The sequence below is a fragment of the Tachypleus tridentatus genome, chromosome 5 (genome assembly GCF_004210375.1).
Source record: "Tachypleus tridentatus isolate NWPU-2018 chromosome 5, ASM421037v1, whole genome shotgun sequence".
Classification (NCBI taxonomy): domain Eukaryota; kingdom Metazoa; phylum Arthropoda; class Merostomata; order Xiphosura; family Limulidae; genus Tachypleus; species Tachypleus tridentatus.
In genome coordinates, this window is record NC_134829.1 from 13,814,836 (window position 1) to 13,834,298 (window position 19,463).

General features: G+C 31.6%; 2 protein-coding genes across 8 annotated transcripts in view; one reads left to right on the forward strand and one right to left on the reverse strand.

Annotated features, from left to right (window-relative positions):
• The window catches only part of LOC143250565 (uncharacterized), a 63,752-nt gene extending 50,152 nt beyond the window's left edge, over positions 1-13,600 (forward strand). For all 5 annotated transcript variants that reach the window (XM_076501308.1, XM_076501310.1, XM_076501309.1 and 2 more), the window contains 2 exons: positions 4,672-4,789; positions 12,452-13,600. In XM_076501308.1, coding sequence (XP_076357423.1) covers positions 4,672-4,789; positions 12,452-12,608 — 275 coding nt within the window. In that variant the 3' untranslated portion in view covers positions 12,609-13,600. The remainder of the gene's footprint in view (positions 1-4,671; positions 4,790-12,451) is intronic.
• Positions 13,599-19,463, reverse strand: part of LOC143250564 (properdin-like) — a 32,374-nt gene continuing 26,509 nt past the window's right edge. The window contains exons 6-8 of one of the 3 annotated variants that reach the window (XM_076501303.1): positions 19,214-19,372; positions 17,248-17,288; positions 13,599-13,671 (exon numbers count right to left, since the gene is read on the reverse strand). In XM_076501303.1, the coding sequence (XP_076357418.1) occupies positions 13,633-13,671; positions 17,248-17,288; positions 19,214-19,372 (239 nt within the window). In that variant the 3' untranslated portion in view covers positions 13,599-13,632. Of the gene's footprint in view, positions 13,672-15,017; positions 15,935-17,247; positions 17,289-19,213; positions 19,373-19,463 lie in introns of those variants that run through there. The other 2 variants (XM_076501305.1, XM_076501304.1) reach the window with 2 other exon arrangements.

Here is a 19,463-nt window from a genome sequence, read left to right on the forward strand (position 1 = left end):
CCTGACAATGACCGAAGAAGGTCGAAACGTTGTTAACTCCTTTACGTAAAAATTTTCTCAACCCAAATGAACCATTTTTACATATATATGTCTCTACAAGTGGGTTTTCTCGACATCACTGATTAAATGTAGGGTCATATTACAATTTTAATTCAATAGAAAAGAAAAAAGAGTAATAGAGTTATTTTATACTTTTTTATTGTGATTATGATGTTTGTCAAATTGACTAACTTTGTATAGAGTTAGAGTAGAAAAAGAGCATATAAAATATAATTTTAGTAAAAGACTGATATTTATTTAGGAGGTTTAAGAGTTCATGCAAATGAAATTTGACTATTTTCTGATGAAAAAAAATATTTTTAACCTTAACATTAAAATCACTTTGCACTTGGAGAAGTCAGTGCTTTGATTCCATATATTCAAGAGAATTTTTTAAAACAAGTACTTTTTAAAATATTTTCCTTGTGTACAGAAGTTTGTAATGCTTACCAAAATTGGTGAATTTTTTGAAGATTCACAAAATGTATAAAAAGTTATAATGTAGAAACTAAAGGCCAACTTGGCTAATTCAGTCAAGCCTGTAGAAAGTTTTAAAAACACCATTTGAATATTATCATCAACCCACTCTCAAATATTTATATAAAGATTTCTTTTTAAAACTGCTTTTTATAAATTGAGTTACAGATGTTTAAAAATGTATGTACAGAAACAGTGAATCAACTTAAAGAAATAATGGCATTGAGTATAATAATAGAAAATAATTAATTGCACTATTATAGAAATTTAATATGTCAATTTAGATATTGCTAAAATCTAAATCACTAACTTTTCCAAGCTCCCCAGTGGCTCAGCAGTATGTCTGCAGACTTATAATAGTAGAAAAACCAGGGCTCAATACCCATGGTGGGCAGAGCACAGATAGCCCATTGTGTAGCTTTGTGCTTAATTTCAAACAAACTTTTTCAACTTAAAAATAAAGACAAGTTATGTTCACTCAAAGACTGGCATTTGCAGGATTAATATTTCAGTTTAGTACAAAAGTTTTTGTACTTGTCTGAAGAAATTACCACAAAAATAAACTTAGAACCCAAGAAGCTTCCTCCTTTTTATATTTTTAATGTAATAAACCTATTTAGGGTTTTGGTCCCAAGAGAGCAGATGCAAACTAAACCCTCAATACCTTTGGTAGGATGCAAACTAAAAAATAAAAGTAAATTAAAGAGGTTAACATTAGTTTAAGTATGACCTCACAGGAGGCCAAAATATAAGTTTGGGGGATGTTTGGCCTTTAACTACATGACATGACAACCAGAAAAAAAAAGTATCTGGTTGTATTGGATCAGAGTATAACCCTACCAAGTTTCACATCAGTCTTCCAAGATATTGATTGAAAAGTATTTGGAAGAAGAAAGAAAGAATAATCAATAACAAAAACAGTATTTCTCTCTGGAGAGATGAAAATAAAATAAACTCTGATCAGCTATATAATTTCATAGTATGTAAAGTCATATCCAAATATAACAAATATTTCTTCACCTTAAAAAACACAGGTCATTAAAGTTGAACACTATGTGGCAGTATGACACAGGGACATTTTATTTATTATTATTATAAACCTTACCTACCTGGGTAGATTACAGGTTTTTGCTCAAAAACATCAGTATACTGCTGATGTTGTAATTGCTGCAACTTGCTGTTGTGACAATCTGTGGAGACTTCAGATCAGGATTGACTTCTTTCAGTTTGTATCTTATGGCTCCAAATATTGGGCATTACTTAGCTTAATTATAGCAAAGTCTGATAAAATAGCACTTTTCCCTAAGACTGTTCTGCTGGGCTTGAAATCATCATATACAGAATTCCACCCTGTTTTGTATTGTCATACAGTCTTGTGTTGCAGAAGGTCCATTTGTTGTTACTTGTTACAGTAGCTGTTGTAACAATAATACCATGGTTAAATTTGAATCTAACTTCCTGCATGCTCTAGTCGTTTGAAGTAGGAAATGGTGCAAGTCCATCATTTTCTGTATGCTACAGTGTTTTCTGCAAAGCAATTTATAGATGCCCAATCACCATTGATTTTAGTATTTACAATTTCAGCAGTATGTTCATGCACTCCCCCATACACTGAGTGGTAAAAACATAGAATTGTGTAATCCAGTCTTTTTAGAAATAATGACATGTAACAGTTACTTAAGATTCAAAATTAATCAAACCCTAGCAGTCTGTTATGAATAGCAAACAGGTGGTTTTAACAATCTGTCTGTTGATTAATTTAATGTAGTCAGTGTAGAACTTCTTTACTCATGCTATGATGGTTGTATGGTAATTTATACCTGATTATCTGTACTTATTTTCTCATTGAACTTGTTCCCACTTCTCTGAGAACCTACTTATTATTCAGTTTATTTAACCCTTTTGGTGCATTCTATGACTAAAGTTGCCTGAAATTTTTCTTCCCTTTAAGTACGTAATTCAACAAAAGTCCACAAAGAAGAAATTTCTCTGGTATCATGTGAGATGCTTTATGTTAAATGACTGTTGTAGATTACTGCAGTGAAGGGACAAATTTTTTCTTTGTGGACTTTTGTTAAATTATGTACTTAAAGGGAAGAAACATTTTAGGTGACTTTAGTTGCAAAATGCAGTAAAAGGGTTAATATGTTTAACTCTCTTATTACATGCTCAGTCTATTTTACCTAAAAATTGACATCAGACCTTTACTTTCTTTACTATAATTTCTCATTTTGTGTATCTTCAAAAATTTTTCAAACTTTAATAAACATTAAGTCATTTGTGGAGAAAAAATTAGGATTTTTAATGAAATACTTTTACTAAAAGTTTCTGTTATGATTAAAAATTTAACTTGCATAATCTCTAAAATCTAAATAAATCTCAAACTTTTTTTTCAGTTAAACTATATTTTGTTTGTTTTTCTGTACAACGTTTTTCAGTTTGACCAACCTTGTAACCATAGAAAAAGAAATCTAGATTATCCTTTCTTTCTTCCTAAAATGACTTCATATTGTAACATGAAACTACATTTGTTTATCCTACATAGCTTTATGATCATAATGGTATACATCTTTTTCTACACAAATTTTATTATTGTACAACTCTTTGAACTGTAATATTCCTGTCAAGCAAGATGTAAATTACTTGTTGAGTGCATAGATCATGTTATTCTATTGAATTAGGTAATGCACAGGCTACTCACAAGTTGCTTGTGAGTGTACCTCATGATGATTTTTTATTATTTTTTACTATTATTTATTTTACCTTACCTAACCAAAAGTGTTTAAAATTTTTATGCCTTAGTTACTGTAATAGCAATAATAATAATAAAGAATACACAGAAAAAAATAAAATATAGCACTCACCTGGGTCTTTGTTACCAATGAAATTTAACCCTACTTTTTTATACTAATGGTACTATTGCATTAAATATTTTTTATTTAATTAAATAATGCACCAAAGAACACACAGAATAATATTATGTAAAAAGTAGACAATGTCCTAGAACTGTCAGTTTTTTTTACTTCTATGTGACAAGCACCATTGATAATTCTACTAAACTTGTTTTGTTTCTCATGAGATTAAAGTATAAACTGGGAGAAAAATAGATGATTCTATGTGCAAAAAAACAGTGTAATATGATCCATCAGTTGACAGCTTAAAACTTTGGCATTTTGTTGGTTATAAATAATACAGTATTAAACATCAGAGTAAATTATTAACAGATCCTGAAAGAGAGCATGTAATGGGTCAGTGTGGCAAGAGGGTCCTGATTATGTTTCTTATGGCTCTGTAACCAAATAAGATTGAAAGCCACTAAATTTTGTACATCTCAAAGGAGTGGTAAATAAATTAGAGGAGAGGATATATTTAGAGAGAAAATATCATAATTCTAATAATAGGAGAAAAGGAATTTTGTATTTTTAATATTGCCTTATAAAATTAAGAACTTATAGAATATTAAAATTTGTATTATTAGTTATGCTTTTATGTGAAGTTTATTCACATACCAGGATCAGAAAGTAGCTAAATAAATGTTCAATGTAACTGAGAAAACCTTTGTGACATGAACAGGAAATGATGCAAATAGTGAAAGGGTTAATTGATTAACAGTTTTATATTAAAATGCTATGAATATCAATCTGCTTAGAAAGGTGATTTAAGTTAAGAATTGCTTTGTAGTTCCTTTCATTGGTTGCAATGGGGTGCTCTTGGATTGGAAGCTTACTGTTTGAGTTTTGCAACTAGCATCAAATACGTGTATAAAAATAAACATTTTTCTTAATATAAAAGCACAACTAGTATTCCATATATGTCTGTACTTTTAAACTACAAGTAAATATTTTATTTCATTAATATGAATTACCTGTTAAGTAAACGAGGTTTCAGTCAAATATAAATTAGCAGTTAGAGTGATTTTATCTGTAAATTAGTTAAGTTAGTACTGTTGAAGGTTTGCACCTTCATTCAGTGATGTGTTCTACAACTTCTAAGGACAGAATGTTACCCCCCCTCTTTTTTTACAGGCCTACAAATATCATATACACTGAGGATCTGTTTCTCGACTATGTGAAAGGAAATCATTAAAATTGCATTTTAACATCAGATGATGAAAAAAAAAATTGAATGTTCATATGTGTTTGTTTTCTTTCTCAGAGGATTCTGTTCATGATGATCCACCCCCACCTTATAATACAGACAGTCCACGATCTTCATTGCTGTTGGCAGAACAAGATCCATTCTATAGTTCCATCTCTAGTCCTTCTACTACCAGGTAGGTTTTTTTGCTACTACCAATATTAAACCACCAGAAAAGTAAATTCATAATACAGTTTTACCTCAAGTAAGTTTATTGTACAATTATGTGTGTGTATGTATATATATAATATATTTTTGTCTTTTACCACAAAGTGTATATGTTTGTTAAACAATACTGTTTGTGTTATATATCACTTTATAAACTGGTTGTTCATTAGTTATGTTTCTTGTATTTTTGGGTGTTTTCAACCATGAGACAGGTTGTTTTGTTTTACAGTTCAACCTACCTAGTGTTTTTTTCAAACACCAGGTAGGTTAGTTCATTACAAAGCTTTGTCTCTTAATTTATTCCCACTGCATAGGTATGTTTGTCGTACAGTTCTGACTCTAATTTTGTACAAATGGATAGATATATTTTTTATACAGTTGTAATATTCTCAAATGCAGTTGATTGCCCTAAGAGTACCCATAAAGGATACACAGAATAATAGGAGGTTTGTCATAGAATGTTCCATGTAATAAAGCTGAATTCAATTACTTTGAGTGAAGTTGATGAATGAAAGAGACTAGACAGAGTGTGTGAAAAAATGAAACAATTTTTATTCACAAAACAGAACCTTCCATCTCTTTCTGTCCTCCTCCTGACCAAGTCCTGCCTGTCATCCTAACATTCAGTGACCACTTAGTCTGTTCCAGTCATGTGAGACTGTCTGTACACATTTGCTCATTTGTGGGATCATTTCTTTGTAGACAAATGGGTCCTTCTAGTCTTAACCTACAGTTTAGCCTTCCAGTTTCTCTCTCAATCATATCCTTTCATACCTCTTCAATTCCAGCTTACCTCTAGAGTTTGGAGGAAATGGTTTAAAAAGAAGACATTTGTAAGTTTACAACCACTTTTTAGGTTGTTATTCTCTTATTCATCGCTCTACACTACACCTATTCATGGCCAAAGCATATGAGTGGGATGCATTTTCCATGCTCTCATAGTCCCTGCATCCAGACCTTATCTCCAGTTTGTCCATAGGGTCAGTGTCTATCAGTTCTATGTCCTTCCTTTTGTTTTCATTCAGATTGCACAAGTTTCACTTGTCATGTACATGGTCTAGGACTATGATTCACTTCTACATGGTCAAAAGGCTTCTTCTCTCCTTTCCCAAGTGAAATCTATAGATTACACTTCACTTCCGCTTCACAAAGCTCTTCTCTTAGAATGGCTCATCCAACTTCTTATCCTGACCCAATGCCTCAATCACCTCTAGATACTTCTTAGCTCTCTTGAGTTTGGCTCATACTTAATCTTCCCAGCTACTAGACCTCATAAGTCTGGTCACCTGAGCCCCTTTCTCCCCTTCTCCATCTGTATGTTAGGTGCTTTGCTTGAAGTCTGTCTTCTCTGGAACCTTTTATTCCATTGGCCACACTTGCATTCATCCTGTTCAGGGTTCCACTGTTCTCACGGGTTCTTTTTCCTACCCATTTCCTGGAGGATTTTGGTTTCTGTCTGTAGGAACTGCTCAAACTATACCACTAACATTATTTTAACTCCTCCCAAACTCCACTCATCTATCACCAGGTGGTGAACATCTATGTATCTTACTTCAGGTTCTTGAATATTTTAAAAGAGTCCTCTCCACCTCAGCATCTAAGTAATCTTTGCAGCCTAATGGGCATGTTCCTATTTCTCCCTATCTTGGTGGATTTTATGGTTATGTTCCATTCAGGCAGTTCCACAACAGTGTGGCTGCTTGCAGATGTTAGACCTCCTCTTTTGGTCCCATTCAAATCAGGTGAATGTGATTGCTTTTCATACTTTGGGTGCTCTGGAAATTGTTATGGACTCTAACAACAGGACCAGTTCCCACCTATAGGATGGCCTCTTTACCAACAGATTTCTTTTGGGTTTGTTTCCAACGTGATATTCCTTTTTAGCTATATTTACTCCCCAGTCTATACTAAACTGTCCCCATTCTATTCTCCTTTTCCCTCGCATATCAGTCCTGGTTGTGCATATTCTCAGTAAGAACTTGCCACATCTACTTCTATACCTATCATCCTCTCCACTTTCAAATGTGTCTTCTTGCTCTATCTTAGGACACCCATTGGTTGTTCAATACTGGCCCACCCAACCTTGGTTTCCTGTTCTCTGTCTCCCTTCAACCAAACAACATCTTTCCTCATTTCTGTCCCTCCTCATAAACCTCTCTCATCCTTTTTATATATCAGTGTGTGGTACTCTATTAATTTGGAAGAGTGTTCATTTGGTCTTCCATTGAGCTGGATTTTCAGTACACTTAACCTTCTTTTTCCCATTCATTTACTTTCACCTGTTCAGTGTATAAACAAAAATGATGGGGCTTTTGTTATTGCTGTCTCCATCTCTTTCTTTACTTGACTATTTGATTAAAGCTTTTGCAGTGTCACGGAATGCTCTAGTCAGTGTATACCACACTGTTTTTTTCCCTCTCCTGTCTTTACCATTCTTTCACTCCTTATTCCACAAGCCCTCTATTCCCATTCTTTTGCTTGATTGGGAATTAAGTGTTCTTCATGTGTGCACTATTGACCCTTTTGTGAACCCTTTGCTGCTGTCCTTCTTGCCTCACTTTTAAATTCCTTTCCTTCTCCTTATAGGTTTGTTGTTGTTTTGACTTGTGCTGTATCATCTCTGCCATGATAATTTCCTCCATTTTAAGAATTTGAATACTTGGGAAAGTGGTCTTCCATCCCCTCTGTCTTGTTTATTTGTGGACATTCTTTTCAGGATGGACTCCTGTGTTTGGTCAGGGTTGTTATTTTTCTTTTTTTATCTTTCCCACACCTTCTCCTATAAGAACTCTCAATGCTGTCTTTTCGTTCCTTGTAATCCTCATCTACTACAATCCTTTTTCTCTCTACACTTTCCAGATGGAAGCTTCAACTGATCTGGATTTGTCACTCTTCCTCTGATGTGGATAGTTGATGACTATTTTGTGTGTTCTCTCACTAGATTCATTTTTTGACATAGTCTCTGGCAGCTTCTTATCAACTGCTTGAAGAGATCCTCCTAGCTAACATTTGGACTATTCCATGTTCGTCTCATGCTCTATCCACCATCAAGCAATAAGTAAAAGACCTTTTCTGCACATGCCCAATGGAGATCAGGCACATTCTTTCCTCTCTTCAAGTTGAGTGTGAGAGACCCTTGCCACTCATCAGCTTTCAGTAGCTGGGTGGTGGATTATGGAGAATCCTCATCAATTGGGACCTAAAGTCATGGGCTAGAACATGCATTCCTCTATGGTTGAAAGTGGGAAAGGGGTATTTTTATGGTGTTGCATGGATCATTCAATTTCATATAGATTCACTACAATTTCCAGGTGGATTTTGTGTGCATGACACTATACTCATCTCTTACTTATTCCTCTTTCATATTTATGCTGCAATGACATGAATCCTCAATATCTAAAGATGAAGTAGATGATAGTCTTTAATATCTAACTGTGATGTATCTGCTGTAAAGTGTTGTGGTTTTATTTTTGTATATGCTTACCATGTGTTGTAATATTTTTCATTTTGAGTTTGTTGTATTTTTATTTTACATTAATTTCTTATTTTCAGTCCAGTATCATGTAACTTAAAGTAACCAGCATTCTATATTAATATGTAATGCAGGTAAATTTAACTTTCAGTGATGTCGAGAAAACCCACTTGTAGAGAAATATATATGCAAAAACGGCTCATTTGGGTTGAGAAAATATTTTACATAGAAGAGCGAACAACGTTTCGACCTTCTTTGGTCATCGTCAGGTTCACAAAGAAACATACTAAGAAACCAAATAAACACAGCCATAAAACTATGCTCACCAGATAAAATTAACGATGAATTAGACAAAATAAAACAATACTTCATCAACATCAATAAGTTTCCTCCACAAACCATAGAAAACATTACGCACACACATAGACAGGAAGTAAAATCAACCAACAAAAGTAAATATATCTCACGAATCAAAAAATCACAAAACCATATACTGCTGCATACCATATATTCCCGACATCAGCAGACAAATAACCAACATTTGGCAAAAACTAGTAACAAAATTTGACATTCCGGTTAATACCACATTTATTCAAAAACCAGGCACAAAACTGAGGTCTATACTATGTAAAAACTACACTGACAAACACCACACCAACATTATTTATAAAATACAATGTGATAACTGCCACGACTTCTATATTGGAGAAACAAGTAGAAAAATGGAAACCAGATTCAAAGATCATAAAAAGTCGCCTTCACACGTTTTCGAACACTGCAAGTCAAATAAACACAACATAACCATAGAAAACACTCAAATACTAAATAAAGAAACAAACATAAACAAACGCAAAATTACAGAAGCCTTACTTATACAACAACTTAAACCCAAAATAAACCAATATAAAGGAATGCCTTTATACCTATATTAAATATAATAAAATAAAATTATATATTCAAACATCTAACACTGCCCTCTACATTCCGACACTCAGTTATACAACCCCTTCCATCATCTAAAATATGTGGTCAGCTTCTGGTCAGTTACCTCTTTCTTTGTGAACCTGACGATGACTGAAGAAGGGCGAAACGTTGTTCGCTCTTTTACGTAAAATATTTTCTCAACCCAAACAAGCCATTTTTGCATAGATATGCTTATTGTACAGTTCTACCTGTAATAAGCAGATATCATAACTTCTGAATACAAAACTGTACATACAGTTCTGTATATATAGATTTTAAGCAATGTTTAAAATATGACAGCATTTGAAGAGAATCATCTGTCTTCATAGATATTTATTCTTATTTGTGAGTGATGACCTTGAAGCATCATTATGATCTTGGCATCAAAAAGCTTGTGCTATAAAAATCCACTTCCTGGATGTATACTGCATGAAGAGACACAATTGCTACTACTCTGGAGCTTTGCGACATCAAAGCATTGTTGGGATGGCTCGTTAAATTCAAAGTCAGACATAACATTTTGCAATCCACAATTGGTTAATGTGGCAATGACAATGCCTTGACAGTTGGTGAATGGAATACCAGATTGTCTGCTATTATAGAAGGGTATGCACCTAGAACATCAACAATATGTGAGAAACCAGGGTTGGTTTTTGTGATTTAACAAACAAATTAGTGTAGGTAAAAGGTAAACAATATACTGGAGGGAAGGAGTCAAATGATAAACTAAGTGTTGCTTTATATTGCAGTACTGTTGGTGAATTTGATTGCACTGTTGTGATCAGGTGTTTCAAAAACTTTAACATAAGAGTAATTTATCAGTGGCTTGTACACTGACAAGCAGGTGTGGATGACGAACACCATCTTCCAAGACTGGGTTATAAGCTGAAAATTCAGCATTGCAATGTTATATTCCTGTTAGAGAATGCCACATCACACACTCAAGTGAATCTTAGCAATATCATAATTGTGTTCTTGCCTCCAAATGCAAAATCTGCATACAACCTCTTGACCAGGGTATCGTTTATACATTCAAAGCCCACTATAAAAAGTGCCTGGTCTGCTCTGTAGTAAAAATGTTTAGTATGTTCGATGCACGTGTTTGAATTAGTTCTGCCATGTATGAAATCAAGACCAGTACGGTATCAAACTGTTTTGCAAATTGTTTCACTGGTTCTTTCTCAGTTGTCAATCAACGACAGTGAAGACAAGGACTATAACATTCCTTTGGCTCAACTGCTATAGCTCGCTAAAGACCATCTTCCAGATGTCATCACTGACTTCATCAAATACATCGACCAAGAAAACAACTTTTCCACTGCCAAAATGTTCTGTGATAACTGGGAACAAGAACTTCTTCATGATCTAAATAGTGACAGTCCTGCTGAAGACAGCAATCTTAAAGATAAGGGTGACCAGTCTACAAGTACAGAAATGTGCATAGTGCTGTCAATTCTGCAAATGCTGTAGAGCATTGGAAACATCTTCATGTTTGCAATAAAAACCTAGCACTCATGAATCAACAATTTAATGTAGAAAATATTGCTAAAAGTGAAATTATTAGCACATGTCAAAAAACATTTCAAAATCACCAACTTTTGGTGTAATGAAATATATATGAACACATTTTATGACTAAATTTTGTAAAATACTTTGAATGATCAAAATAGAAAATATTTAAGAAGTGAATAATTATTACTTTGTATATGCAATATGCAAAGAAATATTACACATAACATTACAATTCAATATTCAGTTATTTTACAGATAATGGATGAATCTCTAATAAAACCACTTTTATCCAGACCCAAAGGTGGTCTTAATAGGGAGAGTCTATTATACATTAAAATCATTGTAAAAAAGGAATAAAATGGAATTCTCATTGTTGTTAGATGTTTAACATCTGAAGTATTTGTTTTCTTATAAAATGCAAATTTTATTATATTCAAATTTATTATTAAAATAAGTTGTATATTTAGTAAATAAGGTAAAATAAATATAAACAAAAAATTGAAATATATAAAATAGAATGCATTTGTAGAACAGACCACAACAACTTTGAAATGCAGAGTAGAAATGTAGAAGATATGATAGAATAAAAAAACAGAACATGTTATAAAAAAAACTGATACTTTTGTGGAACATTACCATTATACTAGCACAACACAGTATTTTAAGAGGCATAAATATCAGTGAATTATTATAAATGATATATAACTTTTTAGAAAAATGCAAAGAAAAATATTAGAGATGAAGATCCAACCACTCAAATGTTTTATAGGTGTTATTTTATATAGAAGTAGAATTGTGTAACGATGTATCTTTAGGTTATAAATTAAGGTACTAATGTACTCTGTTTATACAGTCATAGTCCTGAATAGGAAGGGATTCCATTAAAATGTAGCATGATTTAAGTGAAGACCATGAAATAATCTCAGAAAAATGTTTTTTAATTGTTTAAGTAATGTTGCCTGCAACTTAAAGGATGAGGTAGGATAGGCACTTTATTAATTTGAAATTAAAATTTGCAGTAAAAATAATTACTTGTTTTCTGCCTATTATTAATAGGATTTAAAAAAAGTGTTGTAACAGTCAGAATTCCCATTTGAGAGCATCACCAACTGTTCTATTCTGTGTCTCAGAATAGCTGTTGGTGGGCATGATACAATTTGAGTGTTTTTTCATTTAACAAATCTGTAAGGCTCTTTAACCACTTAGAGCTATCATAAAATTATCTAAGTTTTTAGGATCTTTGGCATTATTCATGTTACATTATCTGTTCACACTTCAGTTTACTTATTTTGATATTATGTTTGAAATCGATTTTATGTGCTTGTAGCTGTGAGTTAGATATTCTAAGGGAACTTGAGATAATAGTTATTTAAAGGAACATTGTTAGTATTTAGAAGTGTTAGAATATTAATGAAGGTGTGGTACTTTGTAGTAAATCATAGTGAAAATGTGTTTTAAATCAGAAATTAAAGTATGCATATTACCTATTCTTGATTTACAATTTGAGTAATGGTTACTTTCAAGATATTAAATAATCAAATTCTTTAAAGTAATCATTAAATGTAATTATTTACAGTTTTAATAAGAAGTACTTGTAAGAATACTAGGAAATACATTTGGTTTATGTAATGATGATGACAAAATCTTGGAATATTGGTTTCATTCTGTATTTCATCCTAACAGCTTTACACAGTCCCAACCTCCCAGAACCTTACATGGATCTCAGTCTCCAGACATCTCTCACTCTTTACAGTCATCTCATACATCTGTCAGCAGCACTCAACTCCAAGGTAGCACTGCAGCTGAGAATAACAGTCTTTACTGGTCAACTAAATTCTAAACAAAGTTTCACTTAAAGCACCATCGTTATAGGTCAGATTTCACCGTACCCTTGTATTTACTGATCAAACCAATTCTAGAACAAGCTTTATCTTTTCACTATATTTTGTAATTGATCAAGTTTCAGATCATGCTTTATCTTATTTCTGTATTTCCTAGTCAAATAAATGTCATGAAAAATTGCCTTTGTTGTGCATATATTAACCAAGTATCTTTTAATTTACTCACCTCTTTACTATTAAGCCAAGTTTGAGCTCATCTTCTCAGTTGTAATATCTCAACTATAGATCTGGTTTTATTGTTATTATTATTATATTTGTTAGTGAAAATTAGTTCTTTCCTAAATATATATGTACTGTGTTGTATGTAACAGTTGTTTCTTATGATTTCAGTTGTGTGTTAACCTAATAGATCAGGTTTTATTATTATATTTGTTAGTGAAAATGTGTTCTGTCATAAATTTATATTTACTATATATGTATCTAATGTTTTGCTGTTACTTCTTCACGATGGTTTCAGTGGAGATACTTTAGGAACCCATCCTGTTTCACAAGTAAAGAACTCTGTAGGACACTTTAGTCACTATGCTAACATATCAAAATAGTTAACATTTTATACCTATTGAACTGAAATCTGTGGTGGCTAAATCTTTTACAGTCGTTTATTGAAATGCCATAATATAACTGTAGGTAACATTATTAGTAGTAGTAGCAAATGGATATAACTTTAAAGGCTTCAGAGTGTTTAAAGTGCCAAGTTTGTTGGAGTTTTCAAAAGCTATGTTCTATTGGTATTATAGTTTTTTATTACTGTTATATCATACTTTCAAGTAAGTATTAATTTGATTTATCAGTATGAATATTCAGTTTTCTTTAACGTATTCATCTTGGAGACCATTTTATATAAAAATGTTTTAAGATCCTTTTAAATGAATCTCACTGATATACAAAATACTCACTGTATTATTCTCAACAATAAAATGTTTGGAATATATGCTTAGCAACATTTTATTATTTTTGAGCTTGTCATTCATTATTTCCACTTCCACTTCCTGAACCTTGTATCTGGGAATAAACAAGTTTTGGTTTCAGTTTTTGTCTTTACTACATTAGCCTTTGCAGTTTTGTATCATGGTTTAATATTCTTACTACTGAAAAAATTCACATAATAGAAGTGCAAGATAAAAATGAAAGCATTTAAATTTATCCATATTAATATTTCAATAATTATTATTAAACATTCAGTACAAGATAACATGAATTATTTTTATCAGTTTAAATGCTAAATCTTCATTGCTTAAGTTTAGCAATAAAAGAAAATCTTTTAAATAAAAAATGTAGAACATAATCCAAAAACATACGAGTTGGAAGAAAATTTAAGCCCCTTTTTTAGAATTAAAGAAATAATTTAAAGGTGGTAAAACAAAACATTAGAGGAAGCAGTACCTCACAACAATAAAATCATTGTACAACACTGTCATAAACCACTATCATAGTTCATAATAGGGATTGCAAAAAACACCTAACCTAACCCTCTTGCCATGGGTTTTTACTACTCATTACATTTATTTAATGAGTTGCATAAAAATTTAATTACACTACTTTTTGTGTTATACCAGTTAATATAGCTTAAAATCATAGCTGATAATCCATATTTTGATTCTATACAAGGTTGATCTTTTGATTTTATAGGGCAACATTTAAAAAAAAACAATTTACCCTTCTGTGAGAAATGCGAGTTTTTCTCTTTTCACTAACTTACCATTCCTATGATAAAGTATGAAATTTGAAGTAAGTTATTCATTACAATGATGACATCACTCAAGCAAAGTGCCCCCCAGTGGCACATTTGCAAACTCACACTGCTAGAAACCTGGTTTCAATATCTGTGGTGGGTAGAGCACAGATAGTCCATTGTGTAACTTTGTGCTTAATTTCAAGCAAAGCATAATTTTTGTAGCCTTCAATATTATGTGGTTATAGAGACATCGTTTAGAAAATCAGATCTCTTTTGGAAAACAGTTTATCACATCCTATCTTTTAGGATTTATCAGTACTTTTTCTTGTATTTCACACTATATTATTTATAACCAATGGAAAGCCAAAGTGTCAATCTTTCAAATGATGAATTTTGTTGTTTTCTGTACATAGAACTGTCTGTTTCACTGCTAGTTCAAGCTTCATTCTCACAAGAAACACGTTGACTAGATTGTATAAATTTTTAACAGCTGTTGTTGCATAGTTAGAAAATGGAAAAATTGTTATAGTAGTGGGACATTGTATGTTTTCTGCATGTTATTGTTCTACTTTCTTTGGTGCATTATTTTATTAAACAGAAATTTAGTGCATTACTGCCATTAGTATAAAAAAAAATTTAAGTAACATCAATGGTCAATAGCACAAAAAAAAAGTCCAGTTAAGTACTTTATTTCTCACATGTATGCTTTACTTATTATAAAAGTAATTGAAACATAAAAATAGAAAACTCTTTACAAAAATTAGGGTTAGATTAAGTAAAATAAGTAATGATAAAATAAATTTTCATGAGGTACACACAAAAGCAACTCATGGGTAATATGAGCCATACATTCTCCAACTGATTTACAAATTATAATGACATAAATAGTAGTTATATGGGTTCAAAGGGCAATAAAATGTTTGTATAAATAGATTTATACTGTTACAAGTTTAAACTGACTTAGGATAAATAAATGTAGTTTTATGTTAGAATTTAGTCATTTTCTAGAAAGAAAAAAGGATAATAAAAAAGACTTATTTTAATATTCATTTTGGTGGTTATGGGATCAGTCAAATTGACTAACCTTGTGTAGTGTTAGGATAGAGAAAATAACAGAAAAGTGTAAATTTTTAGTGAAAGAAAACTTTTGAGATGTATTTAGGAGGTGTAAGAGATTATGTAAGTGAAATTTGAGATTTTTGAGATAAAGAAAAGCATTTTTAATCTTAACGTAAAAATCACTTTGCACTTGGATTAGTCATAAATAAAACAATATATCCACGGACAAATTTTCAATAAAAGTATTTAATTAAAAAATTAATATTTTACGTAAAAGACTTATGTTTATTGATGTCTGCCAAATTTTGTGAAAATATACAGACTGTATTAAAAGTTAGTAGTATCAAAAATTATAACAAGTATAAAGTGGTCACGTGGTCAGTCCATTTGACCAAATCTGTGTTGAGGGAGTTCAACATTAAAGAATCAGTTCAGAGAACACTTTTAAACCTTCACTATTAACTGCTAAGTTTTTACACAATAAAATTGTCATATAAAAATGCACAAAAAAGGTGTCCGTCGATGTTAGACCTGAAAGAAAAGTACTAAAAATGGTCATTTTGTAATTATTATTATTCTCTTGCCAGCCTACAACAAAAATAGCTTGGTATGTTGCAACCAAACTTTTGGTAGAATACTAAATTAGGTACAAAAAAGTTTCCATGGGTATTGAAAAGTCAGTTTTTTTTCTTCTGTACTTTACATCAGGTAAAAACATAATTCTAGTGTGAATGATGTTACCATTACTCCTTGCAGTTAGCTTTCTTTTGAATATATGGTGTTCCTTTAAAAAAGTTGATACACAAGGTAAAACAACAATTACCAGCTTATAATAGTTGAACATTAGTTGCCTGCAATATGGATGTACTCAATGCATTGTACACCTTACAGTCAGTGTTATTAGGGAACCAACTGTGTATGAAGTGAATAAGTAAAAACAAGATCACATAATGTTAAATTTTATTACATACATTCATAGAATCATTATTTTAAAAAACAATGGTTTATTGCAAGCAGTGTTTTGGATGTATATTTTTATTTGAAAAAGCTGCTTTTCTAATGGTAAAATTTTATATACACTTGATGGGGGCTGTGTATTAGTTTAGGCATGTATCTGCCTATCGACATACATTATACATATAGAATTTAGTTACACAAAAACTGTAAATGATCAATCTATTTATAAACAAATCTGTAGCTGCAGCTTAACATTTTACATATCATACTAATGCAGTCAAATAGTCAATAGCTACAAGAAGTCATCATGGACTGTATCAGCTGGCTACTATGTTTATTGTCATTGCAATATACATAAAGTTAGCTACAATACCAAATATCTTTGCCCATAGTTCAGCATAAAAAAAAAGCCAGCAAACAAGACGAAAATATAGGAATTTAAAAACATACAAATAGGGATTGAAAAAAAAAGGTTGGAGATGGTATGGTACTCAAATTACAAATCCCTATTTTTACTCCAAATGTAAATTCTAGGTAACAATATGGAGCCAAAATACTGGTTTGTACTTTGAATAAATAATGTCTTCACAATATCTAGTCTTGTTTTCATTACTTGTTTTTTTATCTCTACATGTTTTTAAATCCTTGTGCTTTTATTTATTGTATAGACAATCTTATTAAAAACCTATGCTGGTCCAACATAATAGAATTTTTAACAAACCAAATTTTGTAAACAGATTTACGAAATGGCTGTGTAGGAAGATGAAAACAAGAAAAGACATCTTTTCTTCTAACCATTTTCTAAATATACCCATTCAATTTAGTGTGGAATTTCAGATTTTTGTACATGAAACCAGTTGATATAAAAATTGCTTTAAAATACTTACATCAGGGTTAGTTGTAGGTTTTAAATGTGGGCAGATTTTATCTGTAAAAATAAAAGATTTAACTTTACATTTAGAAATAATGTCCTGATTATTAGTTTATGTTTTTTACTACAAGACATGTATTTCTCTACCAGATTGAAAATTTTTGATTTCATAAATATTTTACTGGAATTGTTCAGAACAATTTAAAAATTTTAGAAACATAATTTTTATAGCTTAAAATGTTTAAACATACCCATCTGTTTAAACATTTTTGTTTGTACTGAATGATTTATAAAATGATAATTATGAGAATAACCTGATAATAAGATGAAAATTATAAAGGACACTTAAACAGTGAGATAATAATCCTCTGTTTCTTAATGATAGTGTTAATCATATGAGAAACTAAGTATAAAGATGGTAATTATTACAGTAAATTACTTGGAGGATATAAATTTACCAGATTTCTTTATTTGTAATCATAAACCTAGCAAAATGAAGAAAATTTTGAGTTCTCTTTGTTAGTCGTTGACTTGACATTAAGATTGTTGTTATTGTTTAATGTATTTCCCATTTCATTGTGGGTTCTCACTCCATTTAAAGAAGAATCCCTTTTCTGTTACTTCTCCAAATTTTATGGTACCAGGCCAGACATTTCTGTTTGGGTGTTTAGTACATGACTACTTCATATTCTCCAGTTTCATCTGGACCAGCCAACCAGGAGCATACCACCACGTGTCTCTTCCACTTATCATCACCATGGGCCAATGTTCTAACTATCTCTATTTGTTGCTCACAATGGTTCGAACAGTCTCCTAAATACCATTGTGAAGACAGATCCATTTGTTATTTGATTTGTTTTCAGTGTTAGCATCCTTGGTTTTATCCATTTTCCACTGAGCTACCAGTATTCTCTTCTTTTGCTTTTACTGTCCTTGTCCTATATCCAAGAATCTTCATAGCATCACACATTCATTGAATGCCTTTCTATTCAGTTTCAATGGGATAGTTCTGCTTCTCAAGATGTTATCCAGTGACTGCACCATTATCAGTAAAGTCTTGCTTATTGACATATTCATTGAACATCACATTTTTTTTGTTAGGTCATAAAGCATCTCTTGAAGATCTTGTAGATGCAAGATCAAATAAGAGAAGTACAAAATATTTTTAACAAGGAAAGAAACCATAAATGTGTGGAATATTAGTAGAGAAGACCTAAAAATAAAAATGGAAAAGTCAAATTTTAAATGAGATCCAGTGGCTAGATACTGGTAAAATTTGAACCATCTACTAGAGTCAGAAGAAAACAGGTTGGCAACTTGTAAATGTTATGTTGGTATAAGTTAGCCTTTAACCTAGCTCTTAAACATAGTTGATAAAAGCCTAATTTGGATTCTGTGCTATTGACCATCACTCTCAAGAATACCTTGTAAATGACTGAGAAGAGGGTGATTTGTGCATGCCATCAAATTTCTACGTATGCCTGTTCAAACCCAGTGTTTCTTAACTCTTTCCTTCATCCTACTGCTGCCTTGGCCAATATGCTGTTAAATGCATGGATTAATATTAGAGATACTAGCATACTCACAACACTTGGCCTGCAGATTGGCGAGTTGCTGTGGAGGAGTATTTTCCCATCCTGTTTGGGATTGTTATTCTTAGAAATGGCCTTTTTACTTTGTTATTTTTGATTAATATTTTGATATGATTAAAATGTTAAAGGTTGATTGTTATTCTAATCATAAACTAACTAATGAAATGGTCATCATTAATTAATTTACGAACAAAATATTAATGATTAATAATGTATTAAAGAGGGAAAGATTTACAAGTTGAGTTTGTATGTGATATAGGTTGGTGAAAAATCTTTACTTATATAATTTAGTTGCTTCTGTCATAAAACAGAGTGAAATAATTTTGCTTTGTATAATTTTTACTTACATGTAGCAGAACCATAAAATGTTTAAAATGTCAGGATACTCACAAAACATATTTGAAGACTGACTTCTTAGGTAGATATTTGTACTATCACCCACACATTCTCTTCCTAGTTTCCTGCGAGGTGGATTATCACAGAAACGGATTCTTTTAGCAATATTTTGATGACACACCCAGGAAGACCACAGTCCCCATCCTCCATCAGCTGTTTGTAAGTAAAAACAGCATATAACAATTAGCTTATTCACTATCTTTTAATTGCTTATATCTAGTAACATAACATTGAGTTTACACAC